Source organism: Manduca sexta, chromosome 24 (assembly GCF_014839805.1).
Source record: "Manduca sexta isolate Smith_Timp_Sample1 chromosome 24, JHU_Msex_v1.0, whole genome shotgun sequence".
Taxonomy (NCBI): Eukaryota; Metazoa; Arthropoda; class Insecta; order Lepidoptera; family Sphingidae; genus Manduca; species Manduca sexta.
The window spans coordinates 3,679,793-3,704,531 of record NC_051138.1 but is presented as its reverse complement, the minus strand read 5'-3'; the positions used below and the strand labels follow the sequence as shown (position 1 = coordinate 3,704,531).

Below are 24,739 nucleotides of genomic sequence, written 5' to 3'. Positions count from 1 at the left end.
TCATATCATATCATATCAAGTCTCTGAATTATTATTAATGAGTGAAATTTTTGTAAAGAAAACAATATATTTTTGATAATGCAATTGTTTGAATTAATTTTTCAAATAGTTAACTTTTTCATAATGTTTTTTTAACTCTAGCTTTGTTTATCACGCTGAGTCGGAAAGTGGCAACATTACTGAAAAGAAATATGTGAGGCAATCATTCGTTTTTCAGATCTGAATTCCGTTTCTGAATTTCTTCTAAAAGTAGGCTGAAACTTGAACGTTTACCAAGTATGTGTACTTGGCAAAAGCGATAAGTAGGTATGCAAAATTAGGAACTTTTTACAAAATTATGAATGAATAACTAACCACAGTATCAATTAATATCAATTCCAACTTGGCAGGTTCCCCTTAGTTGGCAACTCGAGATACGAATGTCAAACTCAGGATTCAAGAAGAAAAAAAAACAGTTTGCCAATAATTACGAGAAGGAGAGGTGTTTTGGGTGTTACTTATTTGTAGTTACGTTTATTGCGTCCGACGTTATTGTTGAATTAACACCAATAAAATTATTGTAATGCTTTAAAAAGTGATTTATATTATGTGAAGTTTTTGTTTATAATAATTATTATTATTGTAAAATATTCAGCATGACTTTGATTATGACGAGTAAATGTGAATGTCAGGCAGAAACTGTACAATTTATGTCCATAGAAAAAGTAAGTAAAACTTGATCTTTTGTGCCAAAGATATTTTAACTAACTTCCTTGTAATTAATTCATACTTACGGTTACAGTGTACTTTTCACTTCGTTAAAAGTTTACGATATCATGGAAAGTGAAGGCTTTACTCAACTAACATCGTTTTATCATTATTTCTAATTAATAATTACCGGAAAATAACAGCCGCCTATATTAAATTAATATGTTATGGTTGGTTTACTAAATTAATTTTAGGTTTAATTTATAAAATCATTGCCACAATTATTATTATTGCATTTGTTAGATATTATTCGGGCCAACATACACTCGTTAGGTCCATACATGTTAATTTTATTTCGTGTGGCATGATTAATGAACGAAATTTTGTTTTATAAGGTTAAAGTTTCTTGTCCTCTTTTATTACAATTATAATGAATAAAATAAGTTGGTTTACAGAACAATCACTATTATAAAACAGAAAAATATTATTTTCATTTAATTCCAAAGTTAAGATCATGGGACAATATAACATATTATACAAAGGCTGATAATTTATTTATTTTTGTTGTCAAAAAGGGCTTTCTTGCCATGCAACCACATTGTCTAATTGGAAAACAAAATAGTGAGATAATTAGATTATTAATGATGCTTCCTAGCTAAGTGGTATAATTTTACAGAACTATATTAGTGACTAAATATTTAAACTATATAAGCATTTAAATATTACAATATTATTCAACTATTCAACTTTTGAAAGCATTATACAAAGTTGAACAGTTGAATAATGTTATAATTATTTAACATGTGAAAACATTTATTCAACAAAATGTGTATCTTACTTACTTTGGAAATTAGAGATGCCAACACACAACTAAAAAAATAACAGCTGTATGGCCAACTATTAGGAATGAATAATCTAGATTTCTTCTCCAACACATTTTTTATTTAATACCTAGGTAACAGATGAGTGTCACACAAAATACTGTCCGGGCACCACACTGCTGCGCAGAGGCAAGAAGTTGGAAGACAACAATAACTTGACCAAAGAGGATGAAGAATATATGAACTATAGAAAGCTGTTGAAATATGAAGAGGCACCGATTTATTTACAGCACAATCCTTACATCAGAGATGGATATAGAAAATTATTGCCAACAAAATTGTGTTGGGAAAGGTATGATTTTGTTTATATAATTTTTTTTTTTTAGTAACACTTGGATTGCATCAGAATTTTTTTTTTTTGGTATTAATGAGGGTGAATAGTCATACATTGAATACAGACTAGCCATCAATTATTAATGTAACTTGGTACTTAAAGTTGACCTACTTCAGTTCAATGTCACCTCAAACTCCTGCTAAATATAGCTCAACCTCGACCTTAATTTTGTAACTTTAAAAAATGTTACATAGAGTTGCTGCTTTTGCCTTCGAAGGGATAGGCAAAAGCGTGAGCCGACTTTTACGTACATTCTATCCCATGATGTGAAAGGGGATGATCCTGTCGCCGTTCCGTAAAAAATTAGCGAAATCCGTGATGATGAGCAGAAAAACTCGATATCACTATATCTTATCTGTGGATCGCACCCGAAATCTCAGTACGACAGTCGTGTCTTAGTATAACTAGGCCACGGAGCAGTGCAGGATTTATACCTTCTTTAAGTATAGGCTACCCGTGGCCCCTCAGATTTTTGCGTGAACCAAAAAAAGTCTCTGATTGCAACAAAATTCGTAGGTATCATGCTTTGTTATTAACAGTTTGGTGACCTAATAAAACAAATACACAATATGTCCCGCACTCAATTTTAAAAAGTGAGCCCTATTTGTGCCGCCCCCATTTAAAATATGCCGCGGCCTAATAAAAAAGGAGGATTAATTTTTTTTTATACAACTGTCGTTTAAATCTGATATCGGAAGACAAAACACCTTGAACGATAATAGAGGTTGCAGACATGTAAAACAGACGCAACACACTTGCAAATTAGAAATTAATGCGGCGAGATCGAAACGTCTAAGTGCAAATTTTATTTAATCACTTACTGCCAAGGTGATTTGATAGCAATATGAATCTGACACGGTAAAGCAAATATGTGTAATGGAAAATGGAGTCGGGTTTAGTAGAAAAAGAATGTAAAAGATAAATAATGTTCTTTTATTAGCTCTTAAATAATGTCCATTTATGGAATATTTCACGTCCACCCACGAGGTGGACAGATGACGTCATAAAAGTCGCAAGAGATCGCTGGATGTGGGCCGCTTCCAATAGATCGATCTGGAAATCTTGGTGGAGGCCCATGTTCAGCAGTGGACATCTTGCGGCCGATGATGAAATATTTTACCCCAAACTTGTGCCTAAGTTATGATCTCGAACGTAATCTCGGAAAAACATCAGTAAGCATGTCCACTGACTGCTTGAAAATAATATTTAAAACAATAGACCACAAGACATTGGCAACCGCAAAAATTAATTTACATGCTAAGTAGTAGCTTCCGAGTATTTAGTACCACATTTTTATATAAAATGTTGGTTAGGTCACTATTGCATGTAGGTATGGATTTAATTCAAACCACTGATTTCAATTACCATCCAATTAAAGAGGAATTTGGATCGTTTGTTGTTTAACTTTGAAATACTAATTAGGATTTGATTTACGAAATTGGGAGACTCGATACACATGCTCTGGTTTATTATTCTAATTGTTGTTACGTATGCTGTTATATACTTATGCACTAGTATATTATATTTTCGTATGGTTATATGTATATTTTGTTTGTGGTACTATTGCTTTTTATAAATAGTGAGGAAAAATTATAGTTATTAATATTCATTTACCAAATAAACCATTACACGGCTAATTATTTTGCTGCATCATAAAAACAGTGTTGGATTGACGTAATTTCCCTCGTAATTTCCAGTAAACACAATATAAATATTATAACGCCATAATGGAAGAATGGCTTATTTAATATATTTTTATTTTGGCTTATCCAACGTAAATTTTGCACATAATCTACACAAAGTCGATATTGCTTTGGCCAAAAACGCAAATATTTGGACAAAGTTCTCCAAGTGAATCTCCAATAACGTACAATTATGAACCGTAAACAAAGGAAATATACAGATATTCAGTCACATATTTTAGCCTTTAAGTACGGCCTTTTGTGAAAATCACATTGAGGGAAAGTTAACTTCAAATAGTTACGTGGTAGTTTCGGTCTGCGGATATCTTACAAGCCATAAGAACTACACTCAGCACTTCGTGATTGATACCGTGGTGGTTATTTGTGGGACAGTGATGCTACCCAGATCGTGTCGGTCCTTTTATACTATAGACAAGTACTCCAGAAATTACCATTTTTTTATGGGATATTGACAAGGTTTTACTGAAAAAGACCGTGTTATGTTCACAATTTATCATAAATGATGAGATAAAAACAATGTTCGATTCACGTAAATTATTTAAGCTAATAAAAATCGCATTAGTGTAAAGTCACACACCAATTTTAAACTAGTCCGTACTACGACTGAGGTTTGATCATAAATTGGTATACATTTTAAATAATTATTGTCGAAGCACAAGGTCGAGTAATTTCTCGATTTTTTTTTACATACGTCAAGATAATGAGTAGGTAGTGAGTACGTGCCTATTAATAATACATTATCTTCTCGAAGGTGCTACTAAGCATAAAATTTGAAAGCAAATCTTTGAATAATCTAGAAGGTATGAGGAAATGAATGAACGTACCTAACTTTTGGACCCTCATAGGTACATACACACTGAAAAAATTAACCTCTATTTGCACCTGCCATACTCGAAAGTAAAAAATTATAGCATAAAATGATCTTTTTACTCGATTAAGATAGAACCATAAAACGTATTGATTTAGATATTTATTTCAGCATATTCTGGTGGACCAATGAGACGATGAACATTTGGACGCACATCTTCGGTTTCTTTCTCTTATTGTTCCTGACTATCAACGACCTGGTGATCATTAACATACACGCGACGGTTACTGATAAGGTGGTGGCCGGAATACTGTTCTCGTGTTTTATGGTGAGTACCATATTGGCTTTGTTGAGGTTGAAGTATTTTTTTGCTATGTTGGCTTCTAATTACCGCATATGTAAGCGTTTAGCCAAATCTTGTTATGTAAAGCAGTCTGTCATTGGAGAGATTATTTTTAAGTTTAACAATCAATTTTGAATTTGGAATTGAGTATTTCATGAGCAGTAATAGATACCTACCTAACTATATTATCGCATGATTGGAAAAATATCTATGACGACTTCTATTTCTTTGAGCTTGAAATAAATGTCAACTAAACCAGTGTAGCTTTACGTGACAACAGTATATTGTATATGCAGTGGTCGAAAATCTCTTCGCTTTTTTTTAAAATTCCATATGTCATTACGGATCAAGTTATACATAATTTAATTTGCACATATCAACATTCTTGTTACATGATAGGTTGTTATATAATTAATATAGATGGCTGGTTAAAAATCTTATAAATAAAATTGTTATACCGCCATTTTTAATAAACGATTCCAATCGAATTAGTCAATCTGTCACAAAAATGGACCAATCAGAAGTAAGTATTTTTACACGCTTACAAATACTTTATTTTGATTGGTTTATTTCCGGGATTGGATCGAAGATTGATTTTTGAATCGTTTATTGCAAACGGCTGTTATAGACCACATGCGCAGGTGTTATAATCTCACGATGCACAACGTTTTGTTATAATTGATTATGTTGTACGCGGGTTACGTTCAATATTTCCATGACATGACGCAGTTGTTACGAAATATGAGCCGTACGCCATTGGTCGTTGTGTCGAAAGTTTGCGTCTCGGATGTTCGACCCGTTTCTCTCTGGCTAGTGAAAGTATCAAAACAGAAAAAAAATCTTTACGAACGAAGTTCAGTGCCTGTATACTGTAAATTATTTACGATTGAATTTGGTTCTATGATATTATCTCTATCGATTGCTTTTTTGTCGGTAATAATAGAAATACTGATGTTGAACTACAGTTTTGTATTTTAGAGCCTGTTATGGTATCATGCTCATATATTACAGATTTTCAGTAAAAAATGTCGAGGGTTCCGTGGTTACGAAAGCGTTGAATTGTTAACGCTAGACCACGTTTTGGTATATACAGCTTAGACGTAGTGAAGGAGAGTTCTAATTTTTTTTTCTTTGTTTCTCGTGCTATCGCCAGTTGCTTGTAAGTTGCCAATAAGAAATAATCTTACCTATAACTTTAATTTTTATTAAGAGTTCAATTATTATTAACTGTTGATTAATGAATAGAAAGAAATGATATAGAACATCAATTTTATCATATTTTGAAAAGTCAAGCCGCCCCACCTCACCTTGGCCGTCAAAACTTATGAAGCTTAATAAATGTTTATATCAAACAAATGTTGAACATCGACATTAGTCTCGGTGATGATAATTGCATCTTGACGTTGACTTTCACTTGTAATTTCTACACCTACCTATCGTTGGTTTTTGCCGTCATCATTGGTATGAAGTATGATGTGATGGAATGAATTTGCCTTCGAGTATTTCTTTTTATTGCTTTGCATTATTTTCAGTCACTGCGTGCTAAATTATCATAGCATAGCATGATGCTTTATTCCCGTTTCAGTGGTAGGCAGAGGGGTAACACACCCAAATTTTGCATGCTATATTAGGCCCCTTGTAAAAGAGAGCGGTAGAGTAGAGCGTCAATGTATGGATAAAAAAATCATCAAATCAATTTTAAACACCTGCGGGAAGTTGTATATTATGGCGAAATTATATGTAAATATATTTTTAGTTTTAGCTCAATGTTTAAGAAAATTATTAAATTAGGTATTTTTTAAATCTGTGCAAAATAACACCAAAATCAAAATACTATTATATTTTAGCGGAAAGTTAAAACTCTTTAAAAGTTAAAAGTAAATACCCTTTTAGGTATTAATAATAACTGTAATCTTTATTGAGGAAAAACATAAAAATATGAAAAGCTTTTTCGTTTCATAATTGCGCACGATTTACTTTTAGATCGAATAAATTCATCTCGGGCTTTTTCATCAGTGTCGGTAATCGATGCTTCAATGACTATCTTTAAACATCGCTCTACCGCTAATATGGGTGACAAGGATAATCTGCCAACTCCACTATAACATCGGCATTTGATGCAACCAGGTCTTTTATAGTCTGTTCGGAAAGAGAACCGTCGTGGCCGAAAAGTGAACTAACTTTCGAATTTTACATAGTAACACTTCCCCGCCATTTGGTAAATGTTCAAATCATTGTCATTCCGTATTGCTTTGTTATAAATGTTCTTGCGTGTTCTTTTTAACGATTTATGTATAGAAACATACAGAAACTAAACAAAAGAGGTAAATAAGGACAGTAGTGACCTATAATCGCACGACGGTTCTCGTTCTAAGCAGAATATAATTTGATGTCACTAATATTTAATATTGGTGGACAACAATGGCGAAGGCTCCATATAATCCTATTCTTGCCGGCTTCCCTTTATATAGAATTTGTGTAGAATCTATTTGTGATTAGAACAATTTGCAGATCGTATTTATGCATATTAGTACCCGTATTATGTTGCGTTGGGTTCCTTTTCGAAAAATTTCACATTTCGCCACTGTGGACTATAATATTAAATATATACTAATATGAAGAGGTAAAGTTTATCTGTTTGTAATTTTGTAGGTGTTAATCTCTCTACTGAACCGATTTCGATGAAATGTGGCATAGTGACTGAACAAGTCTCTTGTGATTCGCTCCAAATAATCAATTTATAGTCTTTGGCCACGAAGTTTAAATTCGGAACTTTAAATATTCTTAGATTGTTGATTTTTTTAGCTGCGATAATTCTTTTTAATCCCAATATTTTTGTATGTGGCCGGGTATCGAACAGCATTGCTAAAAGTAGGTTTTATTATGTACAAAAAATTAGTTTGAATAACAGGATCAATAATTTTTTTTAACTTCAGCGCTTAAACATCGAGAAAATTATTTTTAATTGTACATGTGGATTGAGTCTTGTTTAATTATTTTCTCTTGATACAAAACCAGACAGGGCATAAAATACTGCAAACAATCTGCAAAATTGCGAAGATGCAATACTTTGCGTAGGGACTTTGGAATCGCCTGTTTAGTGTTTATTGCCATGGCGATAAGCACTTCGATCCTTATTGTCTTAAATAAATGCAGTTCATTTTAATAAGGACCGTTTAAATGTCGACAGTTCCTCTGCAAAGTATTGCATCTTCGCAATTTTGCAGATTCGATACTATACGTAGGGACCGTCGTATTCATAAACGTTATTTATCTAAGGACAAAGCATTGCTGTGATAACAAGTCTGTTTCTCAGCTTTGTTTATCTGACAGCTTGCTGGTCAGCTTACAGCCAACTAGATTAAAGTTGTATCTCAATATTAGCCAATCACAACGGCCCTATGTCTACGCACTGCGAAGGCTGCCATGCCGTCAGCACTAAAAAACAGACTTGTTATCACAGCAATGCTCCGTCCTTAGATAAATAACGTCTATGAATAAGGAGGTATTTTTTAACCTACGCTCACATTAGAAAACTTGTTAAGTGGATAACTACAAAATGTGAGGAGTTTAAACTCATAATAAAGTATGTATCATAAATAACTGTATATTTCGGAAGTGTTTTTTCTTCTCGGTTTTAAAGTACCTGTTTATAGAAACTGCGACGGTGTCGTGTAATATAATGTTCGGACAGCTTTAAAAAACAAGTAGGTAGGTACTTACATATAAGATATTGTGAGCGCGAGTTCTTAACCATTCCTAATATGGTTGTTTAATAACCAAAGGTTAAAGTACCAAAAGCGGTAAATCTTTCATGGATTTAATGACAAAAATATGTTGTGTTGGTTAAAAATATTCAAGATTGATCAAAGTATAATAAACAAACAATGTACTCTAATTAAACAATTATAAAGGCGATGCTTGAAATCTGCACTTGACTGATAAGTATATCTGATTGGGCTTTGGTGTAAAGTGGTGGTTTGGTGTCCACTGCTGAGCACGGGCCTCCTCTACTACTGAGAGGGATTAGGCCTTAGTCCACCACGCTGGCCTAGTGCGGATTGGTAGACTTCACACATCTTCGAAATTCCTATAGAGAACTTCTCAGATGTGCTGGTTTCCTCACGATGTTTTCCTTCATCGTTAAAGCGAACGATAAATTCACAAAGAATACACACATGTTTTTTTTTTAGAAAAGTCAGAGGTGTGTGCCCTTGGGATTTGAACTTGCGGATATTCGTCTGGCAGTCCGTTCCACACCCAACTAGGCTATCGCCGCTTTTACTTTATACTTTAATTTGGAATATTAGAATGTTTTGGTATTCCAAACCTATGAATAAAACAGTGTAGTTGTTGAAATCGTTGCCCCCATTGTGCAGCGTTATTTATGACAAAATAATATGAGTCCGCGACGCGTAGTTGATGACACCGGCGAGTAGCGACCTTTGTGACGTCAGAAGTGAGACTATCGTAACTAGGGTTGTCAACCTCCGCGTTTCCCTGAGTACGTTTAGTTTGAAAAGTGTTCCTGTGTATTTGAAAAGGGATGTTCAAAAAGAATATTCAAAAATTAAGAAAAAAGTCGCATCCCAAAAGGCAATTACATAATTGCTGATCTACATTTGAGTTTTGTTGCTTCATTTAGCTATGGAAAAGTTTTAACTTTGCTATAGTCGAGATAATGGACGGTTTATCAAATACCAAACCTCAAAGATAGGCATCCTATTAACAATTTTTACTTTTGCATTCTATTTATCATAAACAGACACAAAAGCTGTATAATTTATATTCCATGTCGTTCTAGTTATAGACCTACGTATTCAAACTAAAGTTTTAAAATACACGTCAAATTAGTTTTCCGTTAGCCAAGTTCATTGGCGAGATAACGGCACTAATAATTTTAGTAATTTTGGTTGGGCGTGTGTCTAATGACGTAGTGCGGTAAATGGTTACTGTTTCTTTCATAGAGTACCCTAGTGACTGCAGACATGTATTTTTTATATGTCAACCTTCGATATACATATATACTACGTACATACGTCAATGATGACAACATATCTGTAGCTTTGAAGAATTGATGATATATTTAGAAATTTATTTAGACTCCTCTCTAATGCTTTTAATATCTATATGATATACATGGAATTCAATTTAGTGCAAGAAATTACTGGTATTATGGATTTATTAAAACAGTCATTGCCTATATTTAATCGAAATAACAACTAAGATATGGGTTCATTTGTATGTTATTTATTTGTAAGCTATTTACCGTAGTTGAAAATAAAGACGTTTAATGTCATAGAATATCATTTACAATTATATAATTAAATCGTAGCAATAATAATATTATATGCTTCCGATTTGGAAGTTCAATTAAAGAATTTCATTTGTTAATGCGTTACTGATAGCAGAATGTAAAGTTGAGTCGTGCAGGGGCCTTATTCTCTATCCCGCACGTTATTTTGACAGTGTGTAACAAGCACGTAACACAACGCATCATGTTTAGGACTATAGAAATTTGGCTTACAGAATACCATTCCACACACATTTCTCGAAGATAACATGACACGGCCGCGTTACGCGTTTACACTATCATACAGAATAAGGGCCCTGGTATTTTAAAAACCTGTTATTTGCCGATGCGGAAAAATTAAATATGCCCTAAGGTTACCTTACGTATTAAACTGGCATATTAACTTGGATCAATGAAACTTAATAATAGCTTGTAATGACATATAAAATTGGCTTTTTTTTTAATATCGAAGTCATTTCAATTTCCAATTAGCATGGACGTTTTATAAAAAAAATATCTGTGTATTCTTTGTGAATTATATTGCTTTAGCGGTGAAGGAAAACAGCGTGAGGAAACCTGCATACCTGAGAAATTCTCTATAGGAATTTTCGAGGGCGTGTGAAGTCTACCAATCCGCACTAGGCCAGCGTGGTGGAGTAAGGCCTAATCCCTCTCAGTAGTAGAGGAGGCCCGTGCCCAACAGTGGGACAGTAAATAATACAGGGCTGATATTATATTATTATGGACTTTATAAATTGTAGTTGAGAGTTGAAACAGGAGTTGGGATTTGATAATGATGTAAGATTTACAGGATGAACTAAACATATCCAGTGACAAAAACATATAAAGAAAAATTACGACACGAAAAAATCATAGTAGCGCGTATTTGTTTTGACCAGTTTATGTGCGTTTGGACCTGGTCAGTTCTACGTCATTGCACCTTACATCGAAGTGACATCGAAATTGGAACTCTATCATCTAACTTTTAAAGACTGTTACATCGTAAAATGTTTTTAGTTGTAACTATATACATTTTTTATTACATTTGTATACAAAGAGTATAAAGAGTAAAATGCCGAAGGCATTTTCTACTAGTCAACGTTTAGGTGTTGCAGAAACTAAAGAAGGTGCATGCAACGAGCGGAGGTAGTGGACAGAAAATTAACAAAAAAACAACTTTTTAACAAAAAATTATACCGCCTTCGAAAACCACTAAAAACAAAAAATAATTTAACGTTACCTTTATACTGGTTTCCAATTTTGAAGTCGATGACTAAAAAACGGTTTAACCAGTCAGTTCTGAGGTAACAAACATGAAAAAAAATACAGTCGATTTGAGAACCTTCTCCTTTTTTAAAGTAAGGTTAAAAAAGGCTAATATCCTACTAATATTATAAATACAAAAGTTCATGATCCATGGATGTATGTTTGTTCCGCTGTAACGAAAAAACTACTGAACTGATTTGGATGAAACTCTACAGTAATATTGGTTATACATCAGAATAACATATAGGCTACAATTTATAATCATTTTGTGTAATTTGATCATAATATAACGATACATATCAAGGAAGTCGGAAAAAAAGCGCGCAAAAGCTAGTAATTTATAAATATAAATTCTACGTATTGTATAATGTCCCATTCCATTCCAGATATGTATGCTGCTATCAGCCCTGTACCACACGTTCTCGTGCCGCTCCGAGTGCGACTACAACACGTTCCTGATGTACGATCTGTTCGGCATAGCGCTCTCATTGCTCGCCATATACACCTCGGGCGTGTATTACGCATTCTGGTGTCATTATGTAAGTACTCTCGCGATATACCACGTATTTTACGTTTCGCAAATGAAATTATGTTTGTAGGAGTACAAACTGCAGTCAAATGTTGATTCTGCAAATTAATATAGCTTTTACTATAAATGAAAATATTGTGAAATATGTTGTGAACTACATTTTTAAATAATTACGAGATCTTTCAAATCTCGAACCCAATACTAGACTCCGCTGAAGTTATCTATACTAATATATAATCTTGAAGAGTTCGTTTGTTTGTTTGTTTGAATGAGCTATTAAGTAAGCTGAGTAAATGATAAACTAAAAATAAAACGGCGTAGTTTTTAAAAACGATTTTTAAGTTTGTTCCGCTTTGAGTATGAAAACATATCAAGGTTGTTTGACCATAAAAACTAGCATATGATTTGAAATATTTTTACGTAAACGATAAGGTTTACGAGTTTCCTCACAAACCTTAAATTTTTCTTCCTAAGTTAATTTAATTCATCAACATTTTTCATTTTGCGAAAGTGAAAGTCAGCGCGCATTTTTACGTTATCTCGTAGGCACTTTGTCTAACAACCGTGTGTTAGGTCTCACAGGTATGATTGCTTTCACTCCGCATAATGACACTGTTATTATAAACTAGACAAGTGCATTTGCTGGTCGTGGAATACTGGTTACACATGGTATTTTCGCTACTAAGTGAACAAATTCAAAGCTGCAAATCGTTTGAACACTGCTTTATTCCTACTAAAAAATTCTTCACAAAAATAAAATAAAAAGCATTTACTTGAATTCGCGCAAAGGATAAAACGATTCAATTAAATATTAACGCGCGTAGGGGATTTGAAAATTTGAATTTACTTACGTGGCCGACCTTATATTACTTACTTGCTATAGGAAATTACTGTTGACTGGATTTTGGACACTCGTAGCCTTTTTCGGAATATTGTATTAACCGGTGAAAACTTGTCGGCTCTGGTGTATATTTATAATAATTTAGAGTATTTATGTTAGGCTGTAAGTTTTCCAAGTAATTTTAAATAAACAAAAATCCTACGTGAGTCAAGTACTTACTTACTATCAAGAGACTTGTTTGATATTTTGCGAGCCTACAAATATAAATAATACCTAGGTACTTCCTACCTTCAAAAAGAATCAAGACCGAACGCAAACAAGTAATGTAAATATTAACTATCTTTCATTTGGTACACTTATCACAATATATATCTTTAACAAAGAAGATACAAATAGTTTTATAAAGTACAAACGAAATTTACCGATGACTTATCTAATTTACGTCATGCCACGGTCGAAAATTAGCATAATTTTATTAAAATTATTTTCACACCTATGATTTATAACTTATTACTTTTTGCTCGCGGCTCGCCTGCGCCCGCGTGCAATGGTTTTCCGGGATAAAAGGTAAACCATATCGTTTTTCAGCCTATAGTCTATCTCTATGTCAAATTTCATCCAAATTCGTTCAGCAGTTCTGGCGTGATTGAGTAACAAACATCAGAACTTTTGCATTTATTATTAGTACAACCAAATCTATAGTCAGAATGTTTGACGAAGTTCATTCAAACAAACTTTTTGTGCAATCCTTGCTTGAACATATCACAGTACAAAAAAGTTAACTCTTTTGTCAATCGCTTCGAGAGGCGACATATGGTCGCATCTTAAAAAATAAACCAAAATATTCTTAATTGCTTTGTAATAAGGTATCAAAATTATTCATCATTGTCTTTTTACTTCATTTCTTCCGCGATCTCATGTATTTACCTCTATTAATTCAGTGTAGTCGGTCAATAACTTGTAATTTAAAGCATACATGAAAATGAATTGTATGTCAAAAGGCGATTGCATACTGGACCGTATGTCCACGGGCCGGTCATTATAAATTCACATTATTCGCAACAATAACAGTATGAAGTATGAAGGAAAGCCTGTCTCGACGCGGTCAATAACTCTAATCGTAGGGTTGACACTTCAAGTTTTGATGCCGACCAAACCCACCTAAATATATTCATACCCAAGTGAAAATGTATGTTTTACTCTGACATATAGGTATATTTGTGTTCTTTATATATTTTTTTTTTCATTTATTAAAAACTATCTTTTAACCGCGTTTCCGCCCGCTTGAAAAAGTTTTTCCGGGATAAATATATTCTCAGGATAAAAAATGGGCTATAGAACTCAGGAGCTTCCTATTAGTGAAAGAATTTTCAAAATCGGTACAGTAGTTCCAAAGGCTTGCCCCTACATATCTATACACTTCTTTATAATAATTGTATAGATTGTGGTTCCTGGGATCGTGAAAAAATCTTTTTGTTATTCCGACATATCCAAAAGTTTATATGGGACTTTTCTCGTGTGTTCAAAAAAATCAATTTTAGAGAACTAGGTGGCAGCCCTAATTCATAAACCAGTTCACTGATCGTTAAGGTGCATATTGGTTGAATCGACAGGGTCAAGGACCATAATACATGTAAATAATTCAGAATCGTTAAGCGATTATACGGGATTCACTCACACATGTGAAATTTCTCGTTTCTATGTATTATTTTAAAATAAGGATTTTAAAATCACGGTTAAATTGCAGCATTTTCATTACTTACAAATTAAACACAATACGTATCTTTATTTAAATTGTTTTGATCTACCACTTCGGAACCTTACATTACCGATAGAGATCACCATCTGTTTTATTGCCTTTATTGCCTGTATATACTTTTATAAAGAAACATAGTTTTCACTCGCGGCCCTGCCTTCGTGATATCTTTTCCGGGATAAAATTTTTCCCGGAATAAAAAGAAGCCTAGGGCACACAGAAGTAATGTAACTACTTACTAGTTAAAAAAAAATCAAAATCCGTTTAGTATTTCCTGAGACGTGTGGGCTGATCCGCCTGCGTGAAAAAATATTTACGGGATAAATATTTTCCCGGGTCAAAAAGTAGCCTAGAGCACTCAGAAGTAATGTAACTTCCTATTACTTAAAGAAATCTATATCGGTTCAATAGTTCCTGAGATTAGCGTGTTCGAACAAACTTCAGCTTTACATACCAGTATAGATAATCCCCCTGCCATATACATCTCGACCCACATCACCTTATAAACAACAACCTCTATGCTGTCAATGTCACATTCAAATTGACCACGTTCCATCGAATTACCATCCACCACGACGCGAATTGTCGCAACGGTCGCCAGGTCAATACCACCATATTGATACGCAGGTCTCGATGCGGTATCGGCAATTGATCGCGTTTGCGTAATGACTTACGTGTTGCGAAACAAACAGCCATTGACCTTCAGGCACGTGGTCAGTGAATACTATATTGTTAGATCGGTTTCCTGGGTTTTGTGTATCTTTGTCGAGGGCCTTAGGGAACTGCGTCTTTTGTTTTGATAAATTATTCAGTTAATAAATATTTCAATAGTTTAAGTCTTGTGTTGTGGCGGTATTGGCTCTCTGGTTGGTGTTAGAGTCCAGAGAAGGCATCACAGGCCTGATGCGTTTACTTTTACTGGAACATCAATCAGTCACTATCAATATAAAATATCTTGTCAGGAACTATAAGATTGAGACCTACAAAATGCCCTGAGCGTTCGAGTTGCAAAGGCGTACCTAGATCATGATTTATGGGTATCGGAGAACATGTTGTCCTATAACACCAATGATGATGTCTGTAATAATATTTGTATAGGAATTGAACCCATACCTTTTCTTTCTGAGGTCGAGTGTCACCTGTTGCAGGTACTATATAGATTACCAATGATTACTATTTTGAGCCCTATTGTTCCACCAATAGATACTGATCTTTCGTCGTTTATGTCTGAGTAATAATAATAATTTGACGACACACTTCTTTGTTTGTAAATAGTTTCTGCTATATAATAATAATATCAGCCCTGTATACTGTCCCACTGGAGCTCTTCTACTACTGAGAGGGTTAGGCCTTAGTCCACCATGCTGGCCTAGTACAGATTGGCAGACTTCACAATTCCCTTAATATTTTCGTAGAGAACTTCTCAGGTATGCAGATTTCCTCACAATGTTTTAGTTCACTGTAAAACCAAGCGGTTATTCACAAAGAATACACATATAACTTATGAACCTGCAAACTATCGTCCCTTTAGTCCGTTCCACTCCCAGCTAATCTATCACAACTTATTTGTTGTTTAAAAACTAAAAATAAAAACACCCATAATATTGTATAATAAACGTAACAACCATCATGTGGATTCCAGGAGCTGCGCATGTTCTACATGACGTCGGTGACGGTGATATTCGTAGTAGCGATGGCGCTTCAGATCCCACGGCTGGGCGTGCCGTACGCGGTGAAGATGTGCGTGTTCATCGGCTGGGCGGCGTACGGCGTGCTGCCCACGCTGCACTGGACCTACGCGATGGGCGGCTTCGACAACCCCATGGTGCAGGTGGGTGACAGTTACAGTGGTCTTTACGAACGAAGAAATGTGGCATTCGTGGTCTTTAACTGGGCGAAGAGAGAATATTTTTTTTATGTTTATATAGCCAGCTATAAACGTAGCTGAACTAATTCAATATTACAAAAAACTTTTACAGATTAACTTTAATCGGAATATGCTTTTATTTCTTAAAAATAAAGAAAAATATTTGTAGTTTATTTTGGTGGAAAAGACTAATGTTGATACGGACACAAAAGTATAAAGGTGATTATATATTTTGAATTAGTTCAGCTAGTTTTGTGGCCGACTGTACTTATTGTTAGAGGGTAAATAACGTGGATAATCTATGCCAGAGCAAATAAGGCATCCATTTTTTTTATTACGGCTCACAGTGCCGGCTTTAGGGCAAGGGTTTGTTTGGGGCGTCAGCTCTAGGGGGGTACAAAGGCCCAAAGGTAGCGTCACGGGAGAAAGCCTTTACAAACTCATAACAAAAATACTTGAAAAATACCTCACCTAAGATTGGGCACTAATTTTTATTCTACCTAAGACCGGCATTATTATTACCGTATTAATCAACCGTGACCCAATATATTTTACAATAATAAATTAATTTTATTAATATATCAACAATTTATTTGCAAATATTGATCTTGAGAATAGACGACCTTACTTCCTTATTACCGAATATTTAAATCTCAATGTTGCGATAATTTATAACGTTTTTAAAAACAGTACGCTGTTCTTGGTTGTATCGGATGTTAGTCATTTGAAATGTCATTATATTTCCGCCGTTTTAGTTTATTTTGTTCTTCGTAGGAGCGTTGAGGTTCTAGAAAATACTATCGATATTATATGATAGTCAATATATATCTCTTGTTGTAACAAAACGCAATAATTATAGAAGTGGGAAATTTACAGGAAATTCTCATTTGCTAAGTTGACCTTTGGTTTAATCTCTGTCTTTGAAACTATAGAACAATTGTTTAATTCATTGAATCAGACATTATTAAGGTTAATCTATTTAAACAAAGAAAGAAAGAATAATAGGAAAAATGAAGGCAATAATGAACTAGATTGAAGGTTCCCAAAGTATAGCCACGACATCCTGCTGCCTAAAATAAAACTGCCCACGCCCTCTCCTGCTCAGAAGGAGAGGCCTCCTTCTCTTCATTCCAAGAAAGATAAAGCCCTCCGAGTATCCTAAGTAATCAGGCCGGCATGTTTTTTTTGGGAACACCATGGTTATCACCGGGGGTACCCTGCTAATGGTGTACAGGCGATCCCCCAGCTTAGCATCCATGGCGTTCCTTAGGGAAGTGGGATAGGGATTTGTGGGATATGGGGAGGGGAGAAATAAATTTGGCCGGCATGATTGTGCCGGCCGTCCGGGTATGCTTGTATCTTTTGGCGGTCGACACTTTTTTGGGATTCACTTCGCTTAACATCAGGTGAAGCGAGGTAACTTTATTGAGCTCCGTTAAAAATATAAAAAAATGTGAATATGAGTTTGTTGATTTGTTCCATCTTCGCACTTTTATAACTCGAAGTGATGGACACGAAATTTTGCGTACACGTTGTCAGGGGTACAAAAGGACATATGGACATATGTAAAACCGCGATAAAATCCGAAAAATAGTTTAATTTTAATGTCTAACATTCGCGTAAACACAAGAAATCATTACATTTATCATTACGTTTCATCCAGAAAAAAGTGCTGTTCACGATAGATAGTAATATTTAAAAAATGTATAGGAACGTCTCCCTTTCACATGTTGTCAAGCTTTGCTAGGTATGCGTGTCCACTTTGAAACGCAATGAACTTGAGGATAAACAAAACTAATAGGCTTGTGTTGTAGCATATGATTTTTGTTAATTTATATGTTTTCTTTTTTTCCAGATGTTCTTCCCTAGAGTGATAGGGATGTACATCATTAGTGGGACGGCTTTCATTATTTATGCATTTAAGGTGAGTTGGATATATTATTTTACATGCATGACTGTAGCCTTTTTGCAAGAATATTTGTGTTATAATAGCATCATTAAGCTTGACATAATACTGATTTTCTATGTTGTTTCTTTTTTTAAATAAGCAGCATATTTCAAACATGTATTATATTATTTATTTTCCCTATATTGGAATGAATGATAAATGGTTAGAACATTTACTGGCCTTATAAATCTTTGCCTTTATAAATATTGGATGAGCTTTATCCTTATCAATAATGGGAATTAGGCTCTTCTATTACCGTCTAGGGAAGACCCTTTAGTATTATAGTGGTATATTTGTAAGAAGAGGGCACTTTGTCAATAAAAGACAATGACAATAAATTTAATAAAACCACCATCATCCATCCGTGATTCATCAGTCATTTTTATTAAGAGATATTAAGAAGTTATACAACAATAGAATATTAAACTATTATTGCCAAATCAAAATACTAATAAATTTAACAAATAAACAGCAACAAATTTAATGCTACAGATTTTACGAAATACCAGGCGGCAGAGATGATCACAGGTCAAGCTCTGTTGATACAATGCCCCTGACGACAAGCAGTCCTTTTATAGGCTGAAAAACAATTTTAAAATTAGACTACCGCCCTTTTTGTAAACAATTGTAAAAACTTGAATTTCTTCATACAAATTGTCAGACGGCAGACATGTAGATATTTATTTATTTATTTATTTATTAGGTTTTCCAGCAGACTTAACACTACGATAACAATATTTTAAATATTATAACTTATAGCTATAATGTAAGCCCAAGTTAGGAAAACTCAACATGCACATAATAATATATATTAAACAATATAACTATTCCACCTGTAATTTTAAAACTAAACAATACCCACAGATCCCGGAGCGCTGGTTCCCGGGACAGATGGACTACCTCGGCCACTCGCATCAGTGGTGGCACGTGTTGGTGCTGGGCGCGTTGTACTACTGGCACAACTCCGGCATGATGTACGTGCAATACCGGATGAACCACGGCTGTGCCAACACCATGCGGATATTCTAATGCGCGGTGATGGTAATGATCATGATGATGGTAATGATAATTATGGTGATGACAATAGTCGTCAAGAAATTATTGTTCATGACGTGTAGCTGTTTTCGAATCCCAAAACTGTTTTTTAAGGCGCAGGAAACGGAGTGCAACATACTATGGTTAATATAAGTGATAGTATTTTGTATATTTTTTTACGAGAGACAAAATACAAATATTGTATGTATTTACATGGTCTGTTAGTTATGTTTTGTTTTTACCTTGCATTTATTTCTTGTTATTTATTTATATACATTATTTTTAACATTTCTTTGCGTGTGTACTCATAGACTTGTTATGGTTAAACTTTAATCGATGTTATTATTCAAAGATCTGGTAAATAAATCTCAAAAACCATGACATGAGTGTTTTCACAATTTTTTATGTGGTAAATTTTTTTCTTTGGCAGCTATTGTGATGTATCTTACTTTAAGTTAATTTCTAATGAGAAAAATATGTACAATTTTATTTTAGATCTGAACAGTACTAAATATATTTGATGGAATTTTATAATTGTTTAAAAAAAGTTCAAGAACCCAATATTAATACCATTTCTCGATATTGTTAGCAACTATGGCATGATTTTGGTTTATCAATACAAGAATTACTTAAATTAGTCAAAGAACCAAGTAAATAGTAAAAAAATATATATATTCCTTTATATATACGTAATTGAATAAATATGAAGTTCAAAATTTTGTTGATATTAATTAAGGTACTTATTTGAACGTTTGATTTTCTTCACTTCGGTTACAGTCCGAACCACACAACACATAAATTAAAATGTTTAGTTATATCGTTTTGTAACGATAAGATGAATTAAAAGCGATGTGTCGTCATCAATGACTGTAAAGAATTCAGTATAGTTAGACAAATAATAATATGACAAATAATGACTTCTATACAGAAGTTTTAATAGGTTTAAGGATTATATTGTAAGTCTTAAAGACCAATTTTATATTGTAAGTAGAGGGTTGCTCAAATAATACTTTAATCAATCATCGTATCATTTTTTTTTTGTTGAAAAATGAGAACTTAGTTCAGATCTGTGATTTATTCAGATATTTTTGTATTTTTATTTTCAAAAAAGTATTTATTTCTGTTACAAATGGTTTATATGGAAAAGTTAATGGTTTTGGAGTTGGGTTATTGTGATGATAATAAAAGTATTTTTTTACGTATTTGTGGTTTATTTTCATTTCCATAGTCATTATTAGTATTTACTACCGGCTACTTTCGCAAACAAAACAGGAAGGTCTTAGGCACGGTTATCATAAATGTAACGATTACTGGTGGCCCGAAAGGAGGGTTTCAGCTACGGTTGTCACAAATGTAACTTGATAACTGGTGGCCCGATCAGTACATCGGTGACTGATATTTTAGATACGGTAGAAATGGAATATAGTAAAATAGAATCTAAATCGGACTACTCTAATTTGACCCGAAACTGCCATTTGGCGTATTATTAAGTAAGTAAATAGTTGCAATATTGCTTTTTGAAAGTCATTGTTACTTTTATTGAAATGATGCGACTTATTGATTTTAGTAAATAAGCCTCGAATCTCTGCTATAGATTCATAAATGAGCTATAAATTATAGAGCAAGTAAACAACGAACGTGAAAACTGCGCTTCGTAGTAAATTATAATGTAATTTTTGCTGTTAAGGTAGTGTAGCGCCATCTCTTGTAATTTAATTAAATGAAATATTTGATATTTAATTATTGACATAATAGATACTGCTAAACAATTTATGTTATAAGCGTTTAAAAAAATGTGGCATAATATTTAAAATATAGGGTTGTATTTAAATAACGTAAACTTTTTACAAATTAATTTAGCATACATAGCGTCATCTGTTGTCGAGTAGCAAGATTATAACCATTTGATAAGTTTTGACAATTTGGTTGAGTTTTATGAACATAGATGTCGCTACACGTGTTAGCATGCAAGTTTCTTGAGCTCGAGGCAGTTGGCTGAGTAAGAAAACTTGGCGTATAAAATATCCGTCAAAACTTGTAAGTTCTTAACTTTAAAGTTAAGTCGTACGAGTTTAGTAATTAGTTATAATTGTATTGTTATACAATAATTATGTAACACAAAAAATGCGGAATCGAATATCTGTTAAGATTCTTAAGTCGCAAATAGCATTAATGGTTACTTAGCCACTCTACAGTATAAACAAAGCAGAGAATTGGTGATAAAAAAATGTACAAAAGAAAAACTACTTCCGTAGAACTACTATAATCCAAAAAATAATCAAAACCATACACACACATGTAATACTTTTAATATTCTTTCCAATTCATGTTTTTATGTTTAAGGGTATGCATATATAACACTTTTTTGGAGTCAGTGCCTATTAAAATTGCCCATTAAATATAATATGCGCCTTCTACTTTTCAAACTTGATATTGGCGGCATTGTTGTAAAAATGATATGGCCAATCATAAAAAAATGGAATTGGATTGGACATTATTAGACACACAAGTAAATACGTACACGCTTTTAGTATATAGGAGTTGTGTTTACTTACCCCATTTGCTTATTGCATTTTCAAATACAATCTTACTAAGGAGTACCAAAACTCCAGTCGTGCAACGGAGTTGACAAGCATTTTTTTATTGCATTATTAATTCAACACATTTTGTAATATACCTAAGTACCTACATATTATAACATACATTATAGTACGTAATTTATTTATTTGTTTATTTAGCACTTCATATACAAATGTATATACAGGCGGACTTAATGCCATAGGCATTCCAAATGTGCCAGGTAATTGTCTAATTTTGTATTTCGTTTATTTACTAAATTCCGGTATCTTCTAGCTTTAAATACCTGGGACGACGTAATTTCAATATAAATTTTCCTAGAGCAGGTAGGTACTTGGAAAATCGACTTACGTATGTGGCTGAGCGGTTAGAGAATAGTGAGTGGGCGAGGAAATGTACCTGGGTCGGTAGAGAGCATATTTTAAGATATTCGAACGATGTTAATATTAGATAAGGATGTTTCCTTCGTAATCCAATGTCAATTTACCTACATTAAATAGATTACCTAATTAATGCCTGGATGTTAGATTTGTATTAACAACTAATCAAATAAAGTTATTTTTTTACATATAAACGTAAACAATATGAAAGTGTCTAAACTTTAAATTATATCCTGCTGAGAGCCTACAACACGATATGAATTTGTAACTGAAAAAATAAAATTGAAAGGGCTTAATACCATCAAACAAAATAGTGATTTCACACATCAGCGCGCGCGGATCCTTTTAGTTGTTGCATAAATGAATTCTGTCAGCTCACACATTCGCGCTCAAACACCGAGTAAACCGAAAGGTTTGCGAAATGGAAAAACAAAAGATAAACGGTCAATATTTTCATTGCACCGATGAATGGGTTCGCGTGTTGATTCAACGTACCGGGAGATAATCGGAGGCTGCGATATTTTTTTGCCCCGTTGTACCAGAGGTAATCTGTCTGGATGAGTGATGTTTAAAAAGATTTATGGATTAATACGGCGAGATGTGTCCGGTGTTGATTTAATTATGTTTACGTAGGACGATAAAGGTTCCTTTAATCATTTGTGTTTATCGGCGGATAAGTTCACGTAAATAGTTTGTGCACAGGGACAATGAAATTTTAAATTGTTTTGTTTAATTGCATTTTACAGAACAATATAAAATGGTATATATACGACCAATATGTTAATAAACAAGGCGTTGTGCAGCGTAATGTTGTTGATTATATAATTTATAAATTACTTAGATAAAGAGCTCAGCAGTAAAACCCCAGATTCTGATAATTTTCCCCAAATCCGATGCGAAAATAATCATGTAAATACTACATTATTTACTCAAAACTATTCAGTTTTTATTTATTATTATTATGTATTTAGTTTACAAAATAAATAAATTTATTTAAAAAACACAAAATATAAACGAAATTTATTCATTTAGGTACCATCGAATTAAAACAACATTCCAACTCTGCTTGATCCGTATAAATTTTACACAAAAATATGATCAAACTCTTTCTCCTTAGCTAAAACAATTGATCCAAGACTTAAGTTGGCAGACAAACGGGTTGAGCGTTTAATTACGGCATGGCATAAAGCACGCAACTTTGAGACTGTCTCCACTTAATGGAATAGTTGGAGAGACTCAATCACATGGCTCGTAAAGCCGATGTACGTTCCCGCCGGTAGTTACTTCCACTACATATAATTACAATTGAATTTATGGCTTATGGCGCGTTCTGATTAAACTATTACTCTCATACGAAATGTAGCGTGCATTGGGTTTCGTGTCAAAGTGTTTATTAATAATGTATCTTCTATGAAATGATGAAATTGATGTGATAATACATGCATTTATTTTAACTGTGTAATTATTATTTAATATTTGACAATATTACTTATTAAAATTAGAAAGTTAAATTATGTAGTACATTACACTTAACCTTTTAAAAGGAGAGTCCGGTAAAGACTGAAAAAATCATCAATCTGAATTCAGAAAAGTACAAACCAAAACTCCGAAACTACAATGTCCATGTGTAGAGAATTCAATTAATCAAAATCAAACATATATTACCACACCAGCTATAAACCGAATATCAATCTCCACACCAAACGCGACGAAATTAGCGTGTAATATTTCCTATTCGAATTATAAAGCGCCCTTCGTCTTTGCAAAACATGCGCGGGGGCACGGAAGCGTCGGTTTAGTGGCACGCGCGCGCCACGTGACCGCCACGCCACCGCCACGCGCGTCTACACCTTCAATCCCTCTCATAGTATTTATTCTACTGTCCTCTCATTGTGTCATCTGAACGCCTCGTGTAAATTCAGTTTAGATTTCATTAGCCCCCTCGTTTCTAAACAAATATAATTTTTCAGATTGCATTATTCGGATGGGAATTTTGAGACGTTTGAATGGGGTATTATGTCACGTGGTACATGTGATTGAATGTTTGGACGTAGTGGAGATTGTAGGTAAACATAGTTTTGGGGTAAAATGGTACATGTTATATTGTAAAAACTTATTAGATATGACATTACAATTTCCAAATGTACATGCGCGTAGCATTAGTTGATATGTGTTATATAAATGCCAACCACCATTTTACGATTTGTTGACGGTATCTTAATACATTATTAATAAATATAATTTTTAAATTTAATATCGGCGAATTAATTGAATCGGATGAATAATTCTAAATGTTGACAAAATATCAAAGTTAGATATTCTTCTGATCAACATTAACTGATTGAAAATTTAGTGGTTACTACAAAAAAATAGAAATAAAATTTTAACACTAACAAGATTCAGTTCAATACAGATACAGATTACAGATAAGTGAGTGAGTATATCTTTGATTTCGACACAAAATATTCAGACACTTTAGACCCTTCAATTA

At 33.6% G+C, this 24,739-nt stretch overlaps 1 protein-coding gene across 1 annotated transcript; it reads left to right on the top strand.

Annotated features, from left to right (window-relative positions):
- The first annotated feature begins 424 nt into the window (after positions 1-424).
- Positions 425-20,493, top strand: LOC115440638 (progestin and adipoQ receptor family member 3). The gene is made up of 7 exons (XM_030165030.2): positions 425-704; positions 1,643-1,860; positions 4,585-4,741; positions 11,702-11,854; positions 16,084-16,272; positions 18,164-18,232; positions 19,121-20,493. The coding sequence occupies exons 1-7, from the start codon at positions 636-638 to the stop codon at positions 19,283-19,285; spliced, it is 1,020 nt and encodes a 339-aa protein (XP_030020890.1). The 5' UTR covers positions 425-635; the 3' UTR covers positions 19,286-20,493.
- Positions 20,494-24,739: the final 4,246 nt, after the last annotated feature.

What these genes read in the sequence shown, in the direction of transcription:
- LOC115440638 (XM_030165030.2), top strand. Translation starts at nt 636, where the DNA reads ATGACTTTGATTATGACGAGTAAATGTGAATGTCAGGCAGAAACTGTA. An exon ending in ACAAAATTGTGTTGGGAAAG is followed by an intron (nt 1,861 to 4,584) that starts GTATGATTTTGT and finishes TATTTATTTCAG; the next exon opens with CATATTCTGGTGGACCAATG. An exon ending in ACGCATTCTGGTGTCATTAT is followed by an intron (nt 11,855 to 16,083) that starts GTAAGTACTCTC and finishes TGTGGATTCCAG; the next exon opens with GAGCTGCGCATGTTCTACAT.